A 17202-nucleotide genomic window follows, 5' to 3' on the forward strand; every position below is an offset into this window, starting at 1 on the left:
ATAAAGAACGCAAGACAGCAACTACACTTCATTAGGAGTTTGAAGAGATTTGGTATGTCAACAAAAATACTCAAAAACATCTATATATGTACCGTGGAGAGCATTCTGACAGGCTGCATCACTGTCTGGTATGGGAGGGCTACTGCACAGGACTGAAAGAAGCTGCAGAGGGTTGTAAATCTAGTCAGCTCCATCTTGGGTACTAGCCTACAAAGTACCCAGGACATCTTTAGGGAGCACTGTCTCAGAAAGACAGCGTCCATTATTAAGGACCCTCAGCACCCAGGGCATGCCCTTTTCTCACTGTTACCATCAGATAGGAGGTACAGAAGCCTGAAGTCACACACTCATCGATTCAGGAACAGCTTCTTCCCCTTTACCATCCAATTCCTAAATGGTCATTGAAACCGTGAACACTACCTCACTTTTTAAAATATATATTATTTCTTTTTTTTCCATGATTTTTAATTTGTTCTCTATATGTATACTGTAATTGATTTACTTATTATTATTATTTTATTTTTTTCTACTATCTTATGTATGGCATTGAACTGCTGCTGCTAGGTTAACAAATTTCACAACACATGCTGGTGATAATAAACCTTATTCTGATTTTGAACCACCTCTCTCAGCTATTACAGTCAGAAGTCTTTTTGGAAAAGTCTTTATTAGCTTTGCACAACATGATGAAACAAGATTTGTCCATTCCTCCTTGCAAAATTGTTCAAGCTGTGCCAGGTTTGTGGGGAGCAGAGGTGGACAGCAATCATGAGGTCACGTCAGAGATGTTCGATTGTGTTGGGTTCAGGACTCTGCCACTCAAGGGCATCAATTTTCTTCATTTGAAGCTATTGGCAGTGTGTTGAGGTCATTGTCCTGCTGAAAGATGAACTTCCTCTCCAACGTAAGCTTTCTGGTAGAGGCTAGCAGGTTTTTATCCAGGATCTCTCTGTTATCTAACAGCCTTCATCTTCCCATAAATCCTGAGATTTCCAGTCCCTGCTGTTGAAAAGCATCCCCATACCATGATGCTACCTCCACCATACTTCACAGCAGCAATAGTGTTACCTGGCTGATGCGCAACATTAGATTTACACCACACATTCCACTTGAGGCCAAAAGGTTCCACTTTAGTCTCATCCAACCACCAAACCTTCTTCCACATGTTTACAGCATCTTCTAAGTGTTGCTTTGTAAAGTCCTTACAGGCAAGGATGTGCTTTTTTTAAGCCTGGGCTTCTTCCTTGCCACTCCTCCATAATCTCCCTTTCAGTGCAAGGCCTTAGAGATTGTGGAGCCATGAGCTTCATCTCCAGTTGCAGCCATTGACTTCTGCAGCTCCCCCAGAGTGACTGTTGGCATCACAGCAGCTCTCACAAGTGCCGTACTTCTCTGGCAACTAAAGTTTAGAGGGGTGGCCTGACTAAGGCAATGTGGCTGTGGTTTCATACCTTTCCACCTTTTCCTAGATGCACTGCACTCAGCTCCGAGGTATGTTCAGTACCTTTGAGATGGTCATGTACCCTTCCCCAGATTCGTGCTTCTCCATTATCATTTCCCTGACTTGTCTTGAATGCTCTTCTGTCTTCATTTTGGTCCGATCTGTTGAAAATCTACCATACTGTTGGACCTTACAGAAAGAGGCGGCATTTATTTTTAAGAATTCATTGAAAAAAGATGATCCTCCAATTTTCTATATCAACAGATTAGATGAGGCGATAAGGTAAGAGGGAGGTTAACCCAGTAATTACAAAGGGGATGACTACATTTTTCAGCCTCAATTCTGGTTTTTTGAATTTTAGTAAATTTAACAGGTTTTGGAATTTCATTTTGATTTGACACGATGAACAATGTTTTGTCAATTCGCTCAAAAAAATCCTAGCTCAATATTTTAAATTTAGAAAATGAGATGGTAAAATGTGAAAATAGTTCTGGTGTGTTGCATATATTGTAAAATTTGTTGTTTTGTGGCAGCAGTATAGTGCAAAGAGAGAAAAATAGTGAGATATCTGAGCAAAAATCTGATCACTCAGAAACTGGGAACATTTGCAGTGCGTGCCCCATGTCAGAACTGTGTTGGGATCCTGCACTATGATTAACCTGTGTTACATCATGACCAGCATCAGGCTCCACTCTGCAGATTATAAACTGGCTTCCCTTTACAGGCCTTCAGCAAATTAAAGTCCTAGCAGGAAGTTAACACTAAAATTTCCCAAAGAATAACCACTCTCATTGAAAAGAAGGTCACAAATGCAGTCCAACAAGTCTGTAAACTGGTTTGATATCAGTTATCTTTCTTCTGAGAAAGTCCTTGGTCAAGAAATCATCAACAAGAGGACTTTCCATATTTCCACTCAAGACAAAAGTCTTATTCTTCAAATCACAGTGTTATGATACCAGCCCCCTCCTTTGTGAGAATCGCAAGAGCCCTAGTGAGGGGGGGGGGTCAATGACCCACGAGAGAGAGAGACGTGCTGAATAGACACAGGAAATGGGAGAGAGAGAGACGTGCTGAATAGACACAGGAAATGGGAGAGAGAGAGACGTGCTGAATAGACACCGGAAATGGGAGAGAAAGAGACGTGCTGAATAGACACCGGAAATGGGAGAGAGAGAGACGTGCTGAATACCGCGTTCCACCGGGATGCAGAATAAGGCGACCTTGACTATTGTCTCATGAAGACCACGTGTAAAGCCCTCGGGCAAAGTGGGCTGGTTGAGAGAGAGATTGACACCTGCAACCTGATTGACACCTGCGATCCCGTGAGGAAGTATAAAGGAGGGTCTGGGGGGGACAACCCCTTCAGACGCACCAAGGAGACACGATAGCGATCCCGTAGTAGCGGGAAGCCATTCTGAAGGAAGCCACGTGCGTTAGATTCTGAATCTGGAGTCTGTGGCTGGAATCACGGAAAACCGCTTTTAACTAACAACAGGGAAGCCTGCTCCCCTGATTCCACGGCTTTGCTTCGTAAGGACCCGGGCAAGTGTTCCTTTTCTCACCAATCTCTCTCTCTCTCTCTCTCCAACAAGGGAAACCCAGCGGTTCCCAAAAGGCTGAAGCCTGCAGACTTCTGAATGACTTTTATATTTCCAAATGGACAATATATTATCCCCTAGACAACGATAGAGCTTATTTCTGATTGATTATTACTATACCTGCGCTTTAGATTGAATATTGACGACGTATGTTATCTGAATGTTTGTATTAACCTTACTTTTGTGCCCCTTTATAAATAAAAACGTTTGAAAATGGTACCCTCAGACTTCAGCGGACCTCTCTATCTTTGCTGGTAAGTGATCCAGTTACAGGATACGTAACAACGTGGGGCCTCGTCTCAAGATTTGAAACCAAATTGGGAGGGCAGTGAATTGGGTTTGTAAGTTAAAAAAAAAAAAAAAAAAAAAATTGGATCTGGTACGCAGGTAGCCAGACGGGAAACCAGCAAAGATGGACGTGGATGAATTTATGAAAAACCCAACTGTGGAGGCGCTAGAGGTGGCCACCAAATCAGACTTGCTAAATTTGGCGAAGGGATTGGATCTCGCAGAAGTGAGGTCGTCCATGAAAAAGCGGGAGGTGCGAGGGGCCATAACTCGGTATTACATTGGGAAGAAAGTGTTCGAAGCTGAGGTCTTGGAAAATATCCCTGAAAAAGTACCAGCGAGTGGGATGGATCAGCTAGAGTTGGAGAAATTAAAGTTGGAACATGAATTTAAAATAAAGCAGCTGGAAGCGGCTGAGAGAGAGAAAGAACGGGCTGAGAGAGAGAAAGAAAGGGAGCAGGAGCTCCAACTAAAGGGGTTAGAGGTGGAAAAAGAGCAGGACCAAGCTGAAAAGCAAAGACAGCATGAAATTCAGCTAAAAGAGCTAGAAGTAGCCGAGAACGAGAGGGAACGAGCCGAGAACGAGAGGGAACGAGCCGAAAAGCAAAGAGAGTATGAGGAGAGACGAGAACAGAGGGAACATGACTTGGAGATGGAGAAGTTAAAGAAAGAGCGAAGAGATCTAGGGTTAGATCAAGACGAGAGGTTTAATGTTAGTCGGGAGTTGAAGGTAGTACCTCCATTCGAAGAGTCGGATGTTGATAGTTAGTTCTTGCTTTTTGAAAAGGTGGCAGTAAATCAAAAGTGGCCCAAAGAGCAGTGGGTGGCGTTGTTACAAAGTGTGTTAAAGGGGAAGGCACAACGAGCATATGCGGCCTTGGCCGTCGAGGAAGGGGAAGCGGAGAATTATGCCAAAGTAAAGGAGGCCATTCTCCGGAGTTACGAGCTAGTACCTGAAGCGTATAGACAAAGGTTCAGAAATTTACGGAAAGGGTGGAATCAAACGTATACCGAGCTAGCCTATGAAAAGGGTGTGCTCTTGGACCATTGGTGCACCGTGGAACAGGTGGACGGGGATTATGGGCGTATCAGGGAGTTATTTCTGATTGAGAAATTAAAAGGGTGTGTTCCGGAAGAGATCCGGATGTATTTGAATGAGAAGGCGAATAAGTCCATCTCAGAAATTGCTAGGTTCGCAGATGAATATGCCCTAGCCCACAGGATAAAGTTTTCCTCGCCAAAAGGTTACCCGAGAGACCGTCAGAACGGTAGGGAAAGTCCGCCGGCTGAGGCAGAGGTCCCGCCGGGAGCTAGTGGTAAGGTTGAGGGGGAAAGGCCAGGCGGCCCGAGATTTCCGGGCTTGACCTGTTTTAATTGTGGGAAGGGAGGACATATTGCCTCTAGGTGCTTTGCTCTGAGAAAGGAGCCAGAAAAAGGGAAAGCAGCGGTCCCTACCGGGTGTGCCGTGGTAATCAGTAAATCGACGAGAGAGCCCCGGGTAGACAGAGTACGAGAAGGGTCAGAGACTTGGCTGTCACCCGGAACCGTGTCCGTGAAGGGGGGAGACCCACCCATTCCCGTCCGAATCTGGCGAGACACCGGGGCGGAGCTGTCGTTGATCCGCCATGAGATACTAGATTTCGGTCAGAGAAGGGGAATGGTCGCCGTGAAGGGGATAGGTACAAGAATAGAAATGGTGCCCCTACATCAGGTAATTATGGATTGTGAGCTGGTATCTGGACCAGTCGAAATAGGGGTGCCATCAGAATTCCCGAGAACTGACGCGGACGTCCTCCTCGGAAATGATTTAGCCGGGGGGCAGGTTTGGACAAGGGTGACACAGCTCAAACAGCCTGTGAGGATTGCAGCCCCGCCCCTCGCATCTCCAGTCTGTACCACAGCATTCGCAGCCTGTCGAGAAAGGCAGCTGAGAAAGCGAGCAGTTTAAATCTGGCCAGTATTGATTTGGCCGAGACGGTCCTACCGACCCTGTACCATGAGGGTTCTGAGGGTGGTAAACCGAAGAGTAGTAAAGTGAAAGGGGTTAAGGAAGAGGAGCTTGATCTTCCCTTAGCGAAGAGAAAGGTCCTAGAGGTAGGAAATAAAGATGAGAAACGGAAAAAGCTGTTAAAAGGTCCAGAGTTGGACATGGATGATCTGTCGGGGTGGCAGCCCTGTTTGAAGAAGTTGAGAGTTGTCAAGGTGTTCCCGATAATGAGATGAAGGCAGTCCTAGATGAAAAGGATGCCATTACCTTGGAGAGGTCTGCTGGGTTGGCAGACGAGGTTATTTCAGCCCATGGGGTTGAGTTTACTCCGGAAGGGAGTTGCCCAGAGAGGAACTGGGAGGATCAGGGGAATTTAGAATTTGAAAAGGGTACGGGTATTGAAAGCCTGGAAGAGGCAGATGTCCCGTTTGAGTGTGTCCAAGATGTGGATGCACGTGGTACTGAACCTAGTAATGGAGCTCAGGAAAAGTCTGAGGTATTTGATTCAGTTGAAAAGGAATGCAGTCCCTGTGGGTTAGATGGACTGGGCTCAGTGAAGACAGGGTTAACCCTGGTAATTGGGGGAAGGGAGGGTTCCCAGGTGTTTGTACACGAAGGGGTGGTGAACCTTAAAGTGGAACTCAACCATGGGGGGATAAGGATTGTTATTGAAGGAAACGGAAAGTCTGTAGTTCCCAAATCGAAGGAAGAAATCTTAAACCTGGCAGATCGCTCACAGAATGAGCCGGAAGATAGCGGGGCCCCCCACACTATTGTTATGCCAGGGTGGGGTGTGAAGAGGCCGCATTTGAAATGCTACTTGAACGAAGAGTTCGAAATAAAAACCAATAGCCTGAAGGGTCCTGACAAAAGGGATAGCCACCTGGGTAAAATTAAAGAATTGGGTGGAAATGATCAAGGGGTGTTGATAAAATGACCCCGATGAACGGGACGGGCGGGAGTTCACCACGCCAAATTACTCAAGTTCCCCACGGGGGGACTCACCGAAAAAGAGGCGACGGTTAATGGGGATGCCATTTTTAAACAGCAAAGCAGGTTGTACGGGGTTGCGCCAAAGCCTGTGAATAATAAAGTCAGCCCCTTTGGAGACCTGCCGGTGAAGTGAAACGACCGAAACGATTAGTATTTGCATAAACTTTTGTAGATGCACCTAAGCTAAGATCACACCTCCTTAGTTTTGTTGCTGAAGAAAAAAAATAAATTGGTGGTTATTGAATTGAAGTCTGATGCTACAAGATTTTAGTACGGTAGCGATGTTAAGATATTAAAGAAAGGGACACTGTGATCATTAACTGTTTAGCTACTGACTTGAATGTATAACAGTAGTACTCTGTGAAAAGAAAAGCTTGTGTATTGTGGTAGATTCAAAAAAATCCTGTAAGACTCTGTACCATTGTTTTTAACCGCTGGTAAAAAAACGTTTAAGAAAGGGAGGTGTTATGATACCAGCCCCCTCCTTTGTGAGAATCGCAAGAGCCCTGGTGAAGGAGGGGGGTCAATGACCCAAGAGAAGAGAGACGTGCTGAATAGACACAGGAAATGGGAGAGAGAGAGACGTGCTGAATAGACACAGGAAATGGGAGAGAGAGAGACGTGCTGAATAGACACCGGAAATGGGAGAGAGAGAGACGTGCTGAATAGACACCGGAAATGGGAGAGAGAGAGAGACGTGCTGAATACCGCATTCCACCGGGATGCAGAATAAGGCGACCTTGACTATTGTCTCATGAAGACCACGTGTAAAGCCCTCGGGCAAAGTGGGCTGGTTGAGAGAGAGATTGACACCTGCAACCTGATTGACACCTGCGATCCCGTGAGGAAGTATAAAGGAGGGTCTGGGGGGGACGACCCCTTCAGACGCACCAAGGAGACACGATAGCGATCCCGTCGTAGCGGGAAGCCATTCTGAAGGAAGCCACGTGCGTTAGATTCCGAATCTGGAGTCTGTGGCTGGAATCACGGAAAACCGCTTTTAACTAACAACAGGAAAGCCTGCTCCCCTGATTCCACGGCTTTGCTTCGTAAGGACCCGGGCAAGTGTTCCTTTTCTCACCAATCTCTCTCTCTCTCTCCAACAAGGGAAACACAGCGGTTCCCAAAAGGCTGAAGCCTGCAGACTTCTGAATGACTTTTACATTTCCAAATGGACAATATATTATCCCCTAGACAACGATAGAGCTTATTTCTGATTGATTATTACTATACCTGCGCTTTAGATTGAATATTGACGACGTATGTTATCTGAATGTTTGTATTAACCTTACTTTTGTGCCCCTTTATAAATAAAAACATTTGAAAATGGTACCATCAGACTTCAGCGGACCTCTCTATCTTTGCTGGTAAGTGATCCAGTTACGGGATACGTAACAACAGCGCTTCCAATATGCAATCAAAACCTTCCCTTCTGGTTATGGTATTCTCAGATGATATCTGACAGTGTTCCATTAGACTCAAGTCGCAGCACATTATTTTTACCAGGCCATTGAAATCTGTTCTGATACCATATGGCTGAAGCGTTTAATAAACTATACACTGAATGCAATTAAAAATAAATATAAATGGAAAATACTTCTCAAACATTAAGGAAATTTAATGAAATCTGAAAAAACGATTAAGCATTTACATAATGAAATACAAGTAATGTACAAAAGATATAGCAACATAGAACTGAAATATATTCTAGACCTTTCAATAATGCTGGTGTTTCATCAAACATACAGCCCAGTACAGGTCTTTAGCCCACGATATTCTATAATACATTTGATCAGTCAAAATTAATCTAACCCTTTCCTCCTACATAGCCTTCCATTTTTCTATCATCCACATGCCCATCTAAGAGTCTCCTAAAAATGTCCTTAATGTATCTGACCACACCACCACTACTGACAGGGTATTCCACACATCCATCACATTATGTAAATAAACCTACCTTTGATATCGTCCCTGCATTTTCCTGAAATCACCTTCAAATTATTCTCCCTGGTATTAGCCATTTTTGCCCTTGGAAAAAGTTTCTAGCTGGCTACTCCATCTATGCTTCTTATGATGTTGTACACCTTTATCAAGTTACCTCATATCCTCCTTCACTCCAAAGAGAAAAAACTAGCTCACTCAACCTATCCTCATGAGACATGCTCTCTAATCCAGGCAGCATCCTCGCAAATGTCCTGGGCACCCTCTCTAAAGCTTCCATATTCTTCTGATAATGAGTTGACCAGAACTAAACACAATATTTCAAGACCAACACACCATATGCCTTTCTAAGAATGCCAGCAGCAACTTTGAGGGATCTAGATTTGGATCCCAATATTCCTCTGTCCCTCCACACTTCCAAATATCCTGCTATTAACCCTGTATCTTGCCTTCCAAAATGAATCATTTCACACTTTTCTAGGTGGGACTCTATCTGCCACTTCTCAGTGCAGCTCTGCATATTGTCAGCATGTTGTTGCAACTACAACAACACAGTAACGTCACCATCCTATGTGTCAACTGTAAACATAGTAATGCAGCCTTCCACTTCCTTATCCGAGTCATTTACAAAAATCACAAAGAGCAGGGTTTCAGAACAGATAGCTGTGGAACAGTACTGATCACTGACCTCCAGGCAGAAAATGCTCCATCTAAAACCAATAATAATTTTCAATAATAAATGTCGAATTTCATTGTGACACGACTACAGACTTCGCAATCCTACCTCTCTGATGTATATTCTATGTAATACAACTTCTGGTAGATCACAGCGGCTTCTGTGGGGCCAACAAAAGATGTTATTGTCCTTTTTAAACCTATTTTTATGATCACAAGACCCTACTTAAAGTACTGCAGGTCTACCCCATCAGCAGGTTGCTGATTGGTGGAGAAAGTGAAGGAGCTGGAGTTGGTGTGAATCACGCTGCCGCTTACATCAGAGAGGATTCAGGACGTGAAGGACGCATGCAGTCTACCAGCAAGTGATCATCTTAGTTGCTTTTCTTGTGATCGCAAGGCTCTGTTGGATATTGTTAATGTGGAATGCTGCAAGTCCAAGTCACTGATTTATTGGCGGACCAGCAGGGGAGCTACATGACCTCAGTTGCAGCAGGGATTAGGCTTCAAGCCGCAGCGTCGCCTGTTCACAGCCAGCCAGAAGAGAGGCGTTGGAGTCATTGTGCTCCACTGCAGGCAGTGTGGAATGGCAACCAAGCTGGAGTCAGTGCTGCCATCTAGTGTTCACTCAGCAAACCACAAGCTGTATTGTGTTGGACTGCAGACTCCAACAATATCCATGTACTCGGGATCTTGGATTATATGTTTTTTGTGCGACTGTATTTTACTGATATCTAATATGTGCTTGCTAGTTTATATGTACCTTGTGCTGTGTGTGATTGCTGGTTCTGGGCTTTGCACCTTGGTCTCAGAATCCATGGGTGTTCTTGTATGGTTGAATAACAATTAAACTTGACTTGAAGAGGAGAATTTTTCTAACAAGGTATTGACAGATAAATTACTCAAATATTATCAGGTAAAAATTCATGCAACACTTTTTTGGAAATACAAGCAGTGAGAACCATCAGAGACAAAGGTGACACGGCAAACAGCATATAGCAAAAGGCAATGTTTGAACATGGCAATGAGATTTTGTGCAATCAACAGGTCATTTTCTACTTCTGCTAATCCTCATTTCCTTTGAGTTTATAAATATTGTGTGGCAGTTGATATCCAAGGACAGAAGGGGTATGACTCTCACAACTCTAATAGTATTAATTGAACTTTTTAAAGGCAGAGAGCAGGTAGACCAGATCCACTTCCTAAGAGATTAGAAACAATGCTAAAGTAGGAGGGGACTGTATAAAGCTCAGCCAAGTCACTTCCTGTCAGTTCTAATGTGAATTATATTGGTGATTTACCAGAGAAGCACAAACGAATTCTAGACATAAGATCTGGAGACAGACCTATGGTGCTAACATAGCCTGGTTGGACTGAACAGCTGCTCTTTATGTTGGAAATTCATTCGGTGTAACTCAGCATTTGTAGAAGATAGGGTAGATTTTTATAATAAAACAAAGTTGGCTGTAAAATTTCAACTGGTCAGGCAGCATTTGTGGAGACAGAAAAGCCAAGTTAATTTTTACAGGATGGTTACATACATCAGAACTAGAATTCTGATGGAATGCCAAGGGTGTAAAGTGGCTAGACAGAAACAAGAAGAAGCTGTTCTTTGAGCTTAATGGAGGATTTCACTGAAATGGTTAAATGGCCACAAGAGGTCAGAGGAGGAGTTGAATCCCTCCGTTGGCTGGGGTCAACCATGGACGTTTCGTCCCAGCTGCATATGTGATACGCAAGCCAGGGCAATACAACATGATAAGCAAGCTGCTGCCCGTGCAGCAAGTTCACACTCTCCATGCAGCTGATGAATCCAAAAGAATGGTAGAGACCAATACATCTTGGCACCAGTGGCATCCCAGGAATTGCCAATCAGCATTGGCTCAATGACCCAAAGACCTCCCCGTCAGCGGGTATAGCCGCAAGGTAGCAGACGTTTGAGATCAGAGATTTCCTTTTCCTAGATGAGCTGCCAACCACAGCCGATGAGCCACATCTGCCCAAAGCAACTGGTTTTCGGGAGTCAGTAACCCACCTTTGCCCCTTCTACTGTCAGTTGAAACGGTTCCACTGGTCTTAGTAGCTTAGCCACATGTGAAGACTAAGAGCTGAACATGGTTACCAGAAGCTTTTTGATAAGCACACCTCTGGGACCATTTAATAGGTAGAACAGGAAGTGGGATGAGGAATTAAAGTAACAGTCAACTGGAGTAAGCTATGGTTCAATTAATTCTGGATTAACTGAATAAGATGAAAGAGTGATATTAAACCATAAATCCTAGTAACACAGAGCAATAGAGTAACATTGAATAAGAGTTACGTGCATTGTATGAAAATTGAAATCAATAGTCAAACTATAAACTGATGTGGAATGGAGGTTCTGAACTAAAAATGACTGCTAGTAAATTAAAATGCAAGTATTCTTCTTATATACTAAAAAAAAATCAACCACTGTAAGTTTCAGGGGACAGAGACAGCAGATGTCAGCAACTGAGCAAGCATCTGCTTTTAAAGTGTTAGGCTGTTGCTGACTATAATACTCCAGAATCTAAACCTGCAATAAAAGTTCAATCAGTAATTTACATTCCATTTAGAAGTAAAAATGTTGCAGAAAGTATGCATTAATAAAGAATATAATTCAAACCTTTTATAAATAATTTTGAGATCCCGCCATTCCACAAAGCTACACATTTTGCCTTGTCGACTTAGCACAATTTGAACAAGTTCCCTTGTAATCTTTTTCTTCTCCTTATCAACCATTACAGTGTACCACTTCTGGAGTCTCAATTTGCCTTGACGGCTAAAAAGCAGCATAAAACGCATCTGTGAAGAGAAACAGTCATCTTTAAGAATTCAGTGCAGCTTCTGTGTGCTTCCCTACCCTTTCTAGATCACCTGACAATTAATGTGGTACGAAAGCTCATGCTGAGTAGCCCAGTATGACATAAGAAATTATTACTGGGTACATACTAAAATAAATAAGCAAAAATGATACTTTGCAAATATTGGAAAACAAAAGCAGAAAACAATAGAACACAAAGCCATTGAAATTAGAACTGGTCCTATGATCTGATGTGTTAATTGACCTCAAGAGATTTAAGAATAGAATCTGGATGTTTAGATAAAATCTACACTGGCATCAAGCTTGAAATGAAGCCTCTGAAACATGCATTGCTTAAATTAGGAATTAGCCAAAACCTGGCGTCATACTCACCTCAAAATCAGAAAGTTGTTAGTTCAACTCTTCAGTTTGAAGACCTGAACAACAAGGTTCACACTATTCAAGGTGCAGTCTTTCAGCAGAAATGCCACACCTCAGGTAGTTATTTTCACAGGTGTGTACAAAAGATCGCCCAGTTAATTTGATGAAGAGATAGGGAAGAACAGATACCCTAACATCAAGACATCTTTTAATTCAGGAGTAATGGTGAAGGTTATGGGCTTGGATGCATGTTAGCCTTTAATAAATCAGAAACTGAATCTATTCAAATTAGAGAACAAAACTCTTCGGTTGGTAATTTACCTTGGGACAAAAACCAGCATCATTCTGCTAATGATAAGAACTAACAGTGTTTAGTAGAATAAGTACAACAAAGCACTTAATTTCAAAAATAATTTAATTCTTGAGCAATATGGGGAGCACTGATATAATAGATAAAATGAACAAATCCCTTAAATGAATGGCAAATATCATGGGAGATAATTTATGGGAAGATTGGGGGGGGAGGAATGAGGCAGTTTGTTTATCTCTTGGAGCATTATTAAGCTCTTATTTTCTCTGACATATCATTCAGAAATACTCTGTATGTTTAGAAATTACTTGGCTATGCATTTAAATTGCCTTTCGTCACCACACCCTGCACCAAGAGCTAGAAAGCTAAATTAGACTGCATAGTTCTTTTTTGGGCCAGCACAGACAAGACGACCTGAATGAACACCACTGATCTTGTAAATACTTTACAAATATAAGTACTACTAGTTTCTGGATATAATAAGTATTTTTACATAGTAAAGATCATTTGAAGTACAGAATATCAGTTCGGGCTACTGAAATTTTTTACAAGTTGGGATTTTGCACTAAATTTCTCCACTGCATTGTATTGGATACTTACTACGTTTGAGCAATTTAGTTCTGCAAATGCACATATTTATTAATTTCATCAATATTTAAGTATCTTATACCTATTGCTAAAATGTTCAGTCTCTTTCCAGGTGCTGCTCTATATTAACTGCTTTAGAAAACTGTGCAATATGGGATCATAAAATTTGCTTACCAAGTATTTGGAAATACACACATCTATAGCTCAGACACAGAAGGGGAGAAAGAAAAGGGTCAACAAGTAAAATGGGGGGGGGGGCAAGAGAGAAAGCTGAAAAGACCAATTATGATTGAAGTCACCCCTCCAGGTGTGGTAAATAAGTTCAGACTAAATTAGTTTTTTTTTATAAAAGAGATGTGTCTAAAATCAACATGAAATTGCTGTACATCTACCATTCTTATTGTAGATTAGAGATAACCACAGCTTTGCATTTCAGGAGACAGTGTCTGCTTTCCCGTAAATCTTCACGGTAAAAGCTCCTCCCACCTTCAGAAATGAAGCACAAGTTATGTCATTTGATTTCTGGTACTGAGGATTTTAAAAATATATTCTATTTACTTCCATATTTACTCTTCTCTTATTCCATTCCTTTCCCTTCTTTTGCTTTCTTTATGAAGCACAATTTATTTTGTGGGTGTTGGTGACAATTACAGCGTCTGGAGTGAAATAATTAACTCCATTGAGAATAATGACTGATTACAGCTCACTCAATAACAATGCAGGTTATAGTTATGATTGAATTAGAAATAATTTTGCAGAAATTCTTTCTCATTACCCAAGAGTTTCATAAAAACACAAATAACTAAATTTTACAGTCCAAGTCCCTTCAATTCAGCTCACCAGCAAACCCATCAGAATACCAAAACCCAAGGAGAATATAAATTGCAAGAAAGCTTTTTGAATGCACAATATTTTGCAGTAATTCCAAGATCAATAATTTTCATTTATACACAAGGAATTTTCATTTTGTCCCAGTCTTTAATATCTCTAAATTAGAACAACATGCACATTTCAGAACAACTTTCATTGAATTACTCGAAAGTTGTCATTGAATAAAGTTCTTCTTTTATCTATCTGCTGAAGATGAGAATTTTCACTGATATAATTCAGAGCCCAGTACTGCAGTGATTGGAGCTCTAACCAAAAGATGAGTGTCCTGGTAACAACAAACCTCCTGATTCTATTAATATCTAAAAAAAAATCTATTGATCCATTTGGTCCATGTTCTGTGGTAATGCTTTGGAAAGATTAACCACTTTATGTGAAGTGGGGGAGAATTTTCTTTTCTCATTTGGGCCCCAAATTACCTACTCTTTGTTTTGAGACAGTGACCACTGGTTCAAAACATATAAATCAGGGAAACCTTAACTCTATATCTACCATTATCTCATTTGACTAGACTCGTTTACTTAATTTATTCTCACATGACAAACTTGGTAATCAGTCAGGTGAAATTTCACTGCATACCCTAATTGCAAGTATATCCTTTGCTTTGTTTTTCTTTCCAGTGAGGGAGTGCAGCCAAGGTTCAACTTATCCAGGCCTTGCCTTTGTAGTGTATTTTAAGAAGAAAATAACAGGAAAGGCATTCACAAATTCCCAACTCCAGGACATTGACAGCTGAAGGATCTACTGCCAATGGTGGAGCAATTGCAATGGGGAACTATTAAGAAGCTACAGCTCATGCAGCACAATAAAACTAGATGAGATTACAGAACCTGAGGAGAACCCATGGAGGAATTTGAAATGTAGAGTGAGTAAAGTTTTTAAACCAAGCATCCATGTACATCAGAAACAGATGCTAGTGTAAGTGATAAGACCTAGTGACTAGGGGACCGAGAATATGGCCGGGGATAATGAATTTGTGGATGGATGGAGAGGAATAAGAGGTAGTGCGGTTTAACAAATCCCACACAGCTGAATAAAGACAGAGGCGCTTTGGAGATGACGTGATCAGCTCTGCCAAAGGCTATAGAGAAATCCAGAAGCAGCATTTGCTGAGGAATTAGATCACATGCATTAAGGTAGAGGTTGCCCAGAGTAAAACATGTCAGGGTGAAATCAGGGTTGGATAATTCATTTTAATACATCTAAAATTTCTCAAGCACCAGGCACGCACTTCATAGCATCAGTTATCATGCACACGTTTTTACCTGTGCTGACATTAACTCATGTTCAATATTCCAGCTAATGACCAGCATGCAACAGCTTCAGGAGAACCACTGCATGCCATGTTCTTATTTTACACATTTAAGAGGCGAGTTCTGCTGTTGACAAAAGACCTGACCAGAAAACTGACTATGAGGCATGCTTCCCAAATTGTGCACTTCTGTTCAGCATTTAACTGCTGAATTCTTTCATAGGCACTGATGCCACCAGCAGCACTCCACAACGGGAGGCTTAGGGGTAGGCAAGCCTGGCCACTAAGAAAGACTTAGGGATCTTGTAGCAGAAGCAACCATGATCAGCTGCATGGAACCCATTCCTAGAGGGTCTTCTGAAACACCTGAACCTACCTGGGGTGGATTGCACTCACAGCTTTCTGTTTTCAAATTCTGTAATCACAGAGAACAGGTTTTAGCCTAGACCACTTCTTCTGTTGATGTTGGTCTTTGAATCATTCCTGTTGGCCTTGGTATATCTGAGAGGTTAACCGAGGCTCTTGACTCAAGAGGGAAGATGTTATCCATTTTCAATTTCAGTAAAGAGAAAGTGGCATATCAAGCATTGCAATTTGCCACTGTTCCCGGTTTCCCGAGATTGTACCCCTAAAAGCACCCTTGAATAACATAAATCCTTGAAGAATTTCAGTCCTCCATATATCCAGCACATTGTAGGTCACAAAGAGACTTCCTTTCCTTTCTGGCAGCTCCCACAAATGCTTCAAGTTGCCAGAGCCCAAACTGCAGGATACTTATAGCTGTCAGCACTGAGAGGTGTATCTGAGGAAGAAGGGGTGTCTTTACTTGTGTAGCTTAATCAACTAAAAATCACTTGAGATGCAGTTCAATCGTTGATGTGAACTGCATGCTGCATGCCATGCAAAACAAGGTGAACAGCCTGTTTCCTAGGAGTTATGGAGCGTTCTGGAGCTCAAGAGACCATGAAGCCAGACTCTAAAGACCAGCATGAACAAAATGAGCAGAAGGTTGATATCCCTGACCAGCACCACTAGCCTTACTTCTAAAGAGTCTACAAAATCATCATCCCCATTGCAAACTCCTGTTACTACAATCATGGTACGTGATGATCAGCTAGAAAAATATTTAAAACATACTTAACATCCATTCACATTTGCTTTGTAGATCTCTCAGTATTAATTCTATCAATGAATCCTTCATCTAGTCACTTGAACACTCTGCTTCAACATATATACATCTCCTGATGAGCAGCACCTCACAGCACCTGAGATCAGCAGCTGACCTCAGCACAAAATAGACTTTCTTCTGAAGCTGAGAACTTGACCTGTTGTTCAACATCACTGGGGGCTAGTAATCAATGTGGTTTACTCAGCTGAGAGTGATACACATTGCAATATGGTTGGTCATTTTGGCACACAGCGGGTACGGAACGCATTGAGGAGCTAAAACTGCAAACCAGTGAATATCACACTCCCACAATGTTGAGAAATTTCTCATGGTCCTCAAGTGAATCTCATTTTAAGCCACTCTCAATTGGTCACTTCAAGCTACATAATAGGCAAGCTTACTGTTAGTTTTAGTGTAATGTGTTCTAGTGCTTCGCCAAACTTAGATGTGATTAATGTGGTGACAAACTTTTCTACACAAGCAATTATTTTTGACAAATGTTTTCACATCAACTTTTGTTACTTGCTGTCTTACACAGAAAGGGGTTCTAGAAAATGTTAATTTTCTCCGTATAAACTTGTTCACATTTTTTAGCCTCAAGACAAGAATGAGAATTCAGAGAAGCAGGCCATCTGTTCCTTTGAGTCCACTCTGACATTCATCAAGACTAAGGCTGATCTTCAACCTCAGCTCTATTTTTCTACTCTACCCCCCATATGTTGATGTACAGCGACCCTATTCATTTGAATGAGGCAACATCATCAAATGAGAAAATTTGTATTTTTATTATATTAATTTACAACATGCAAGTACATGTTCAGCACAGCATCATGGACCGAAGTGCCTGTGTTGTACTGTAGGTTTTCTATGT

At 41.9% G+C, this 17202-nt stretch overlaps 1 protein-coding gene across 1 annotated transcript in view; it reads right to left on the reverse strand.

Moving 5' to 3' along the window:
* Positions 1–17202, reverse strand: part of LOC140725468 (AP-1 complex subunit sigma-3-like) — a 53566-nt gene that overhangs the window by 25024 nt on the left and 11340 nt on the right. The window contains exon 2 of the mRNA XM_073040960.1: positions 11568–11746. Within this exon, the coding sequence (XP_072897061.1) occupies positions 11568–11746 (179 nt within the window). The remainder of the gene's footprint in view (positions 1–11567; positions 11747–17202) is intronic.

Source organism: Hemitrygon akajei, chromosome 3 (genome assembly GCF_048418815.1).
Source record: "Hemitrygon akajei chromosome 3, sHemAka1.3, whole genome shotgun sequence".
Classification (NCBI taxonomy): domain Eukaryota; kingdom Metazoa; phylum Chordata; class Chondrichthyes; order Myliobatiformes; family Dasyatidae; genus Hemitrygon; species Hemitrygon akajei.